The sequence below is a fragment of the Ailuropoda melanoleuca genome, chromosome 2 (assembly GCF_002007445.2).
Source record: "Ailuropoda melanoleuca isolate Jingjing chromosome 2, ASM200744v2, whole genome shotgun sequence".
Lineage (NCBI taxonomy): Eukaryota > Metazoa > Chordata > Mammalia > Carnivora > Ursidae > Ailuropoda > Ailuropoda melanoleuca.
This window is the reverse complement of record NC_048219.1, coordinates 144052502-144055727: the sequence shown is the minus strand read 5'-3', so window position 1 is coordinate 144055727 and position 3226 is coordinate 144052502. Positions and strand designations below refer to the sequence as shown.

Here is a 3226-nt window from a genome sequence, read left to right as displayed (position 1 = left end):
TTATTGGAGACTTTTTTTTTTTTGGTCTGGTAAAAAATACCATTTCAGACGCCACAAATTATATTCTCATTTAGAGACATCACTACTTATGTTAAAGCCACAGGGAAAAGGGTGGAGGGGGCGGCAGAAATGGATGTTTCAGAGAGTAGAACTGGGGTTGAGTTTCCTTCATCTATAGGGAACATCGTAATGTTCAAGACAACAAGATTTTATAATAAATAAGAACACAAGAGGTAACACAAGCTTGGAAAAAGAAAACAAATATATAAAGACACAGAAGAGACAAGAGAGTTCTGTTTATTTGCATCTCCCTAGGAATAAAAAAATGATTTTTAAATGCCTGAAGCACTGCACACATATCCCAGCTCACAGACATTGCATCTACAAAAATAATCTCTCAGCTGTATAAATACGTAGCACTTTAAAAGTAGTTATTTGTCATCACTTTCAGAAACATCTTTTTTTTTTTAATCTTGAACTGTAGAGCTCCACATATTTCATATTTGTTAGATGTTCTAAAACTCCACGAGAGCCTCAATACATTTGTTCAGACAGTCAAGTTCTCCATTGGGTTCTGGGTAAAAGTTCCCACCCATGGCCACATTGATTCAGTCTCTTTCAGGGGACTGAGGAGATCACCTTATTTCTAGCCCCACAGACCCAAGGTCAAGGAGAAGGTGTGCATTTACACCATTCAAGGATCACTCTCACAACTGCAGCCATTTAAATATCTGCATCTAGGTCTGGGGAAATGAAGGCATCCATGAGGACACATTATTTTCAAATTAAAGATTATAAAAGCACAAATCGACAAGGTATACAAAAGACATATAACTACAACAGCAAATGAAAGACCCGAAGTGGGAAAGATTGTCTTCATTCCAATATCGATACAAACCCTATTTAATAAGGTAGCTGCTTTTAAAGCCATCACAGTACCTCCAGCCGCCTGTTTTTAGACTTTCCCAGTGACCCTAGAGCACGGCCTGCCCAGAGCTGTTTCCACTTGCCTCAGGGTGACTGCTGAGAGCTAATGATTAAATTGCCCAATCACAGGATATGAATGACTGCAAATCGTCTACCCTAATAGATTATGAAGATAATCAGTGCTGGAAACAGGCACATTAAGTGATTTAAGAAAATAAAACACTAAAATCATAATGGCACTTCTGAAATTCTTTGGGGGGGGCATTATTTAAAAAATACTTCAAGTCCTTTATACTGGCCTGGAGGGAGAAACAGAACATTAAAAACATCATAAAAAACCTAGACAAGAACAAAATCAATAATAAACAAGTAAGAAACAGAACTACAAAGTCAGGTAGGGCAGCAAAAGGTTTCAGAGCCAGATAAGGGGAAGAGAGAAAAACAATTCACAAAATTTGCCATCATTGGCAGGGAGATGGGGGAAATTAAATATATATTCAAGTCTTTCCAAAGGTCTTTTGGAGACAACTGAAAGCATTTAAACTCTTCTTTGGCCAATCTGGTCCACATCAGGAGACAGTGTCTTTGAGCTTGGAGACGATTTTCTTGTCTTTCACTCTTCGGTTCTGAAACCAAATGGTCACTTGTCTCTCAGATAGGTTCGTGGCAGCCGAGATTCGCCGCCGCTTGTCCTTGTTAATGAACTTGTTAATGGCATACTCGTTCTCCAGTTCTTTGAGCTGCAGTTTGGTGTAGGGCACCCTCTTCTTCCTCCCCCGACGGTAGACACACATGTCTGGCTGATTTAGAGCCACATCCCCTGGTATAGAAAACAGCATGAAAAAAATTAGACCAGGGTTTCTGGAGCACCACTGGGGGCTATGTGTGTGTGTTTGGAAGGGGTATGCGGAATAAAGAAAACCAGGTTGTTTGCATTTTATTAGTATTTACACAGACATATTATTTAGACATTATTAAAGAAAGATTATTTACACTTCAAAGTGAAGGCCATTTGATGGATCATCATGGTTTCTCAAACCAGCATCTTAACAAGCCTTCAATTTTATGTCATGGTTATTTGGGACAGTTATAAGGATAGTTTCTGCAAATGCTGGTTGCACACATACAAACATACGAAAGACTTAAAAAATCCAGGTTTTTTGTTCAAACTTTGATTTCTTGTGTTCCTGTGTTTGAAGTTTGTGAGCTCCTAGAAGTTTTAGTGGTGACCCTGGGGCAGTCGTATCCTTCAAAAGTGGGACCCAACTCTGTGACACTTCTTCGGGGAGGAGGGGCCAAGGCCTGAGCAAAGGGCACGCAAAGACCCTCAACTGTGGGAGAAAAACAGGCTTATGCCCGCACACACGAAGAAAAGAGTTGTGAGAGGGGCAGTTTAAATCAAAGGAGAAATTTACAAATTTCAGGCAAACTACAGGAACTGTTCCATCAGGTTAACCCTGCCTGGGCGAGGAGGACAGCGCAGCTCCCAAGTAGGGACCTACACTCCTAGTGCTTTCTTTCCGTTTTCTGTCTCTTCCCTCGCTCCACTCCCTCCTTCGTGACCTCCCCGTTCCCCAACCCCACCCCACCCCACCCCCGCTCCTACCTGGAAAGGATGATTTCCAAAAATGGGAGCCCTGTGGCTGCTCCTTGGCGCAGTACACCTGGCTGTTCCACCCGTTGGCCAGCGTCCAGGACTGGTAGCCCTCCATGGAGATGTACGCCTCATGCCGAGGCTCCCCGGAACCGAAGGTAGACACCATGTCGATGTAGCCAGGCACGTGCTGGTAGGGGCTTGTGTAGCCCTGGTAGAAGGACACCTCCTTGGCTCTCGCGGGCACCTCGTTGGCCGGTACGCTGCTGCTTGCCAGGCCCGGCACGTCCATGTACTTCTCCACCGGGAAGCCTCCCAGCGAGGCGTGCGGCGACGACTTGAGAGCGTTTTGCTGTAAGCCCACGCCGTGTGACATGCGGCAGCTATAGTAGCCGTTGCCGAAGTGGTAGCCGTAGCCCAGAGCTGGGGCGCCCGGAGGCGCTGCAGCGGCCGCGCCGGGCGCCGGACACTCTTTGGCAGAGGGAGCCTCCGGACGCGCTGCGACCACAGCCGAAGATGACGACGACGAGGCGGAGCCCGCTCGCTCAGAGGTCCCGGGGTACGCGAAGCCCGAGGCCGCCGCCGCCGCCGCAGCCGCCGCCGCCGCCGCCGCCGCACGCCCGGAGTGTGTCCCGGCGAACACTGGCGCCGAGAGGAAGCCGCGACACTGGCCCGGCGCCGCCGCCGCCGCCACAGAGGAGGAGG

At 47.1% G+C, this 3226-nt stretch overlaps 1 protein-coding gene across 1 annotated transcript; it reads right to left on the bottom strand.

Moving 5' to 3' along the window:
- On the bottom strand, positions 1 to 3221 carry HOXD13 (homeobox D13; the record flags this gene model as incomplete). Its single annotated transcript, XM_002929000.4, has 2 exons — positions 1 to 1747; positions 2534 to 3221. Coding segments are annotated over 2 exons (939 nt in total), but the record flags the coding sequence as incomplete, so codon positions are not given.
- Positions 3222 to 3226: the final 5 nt, after the last annotated feature.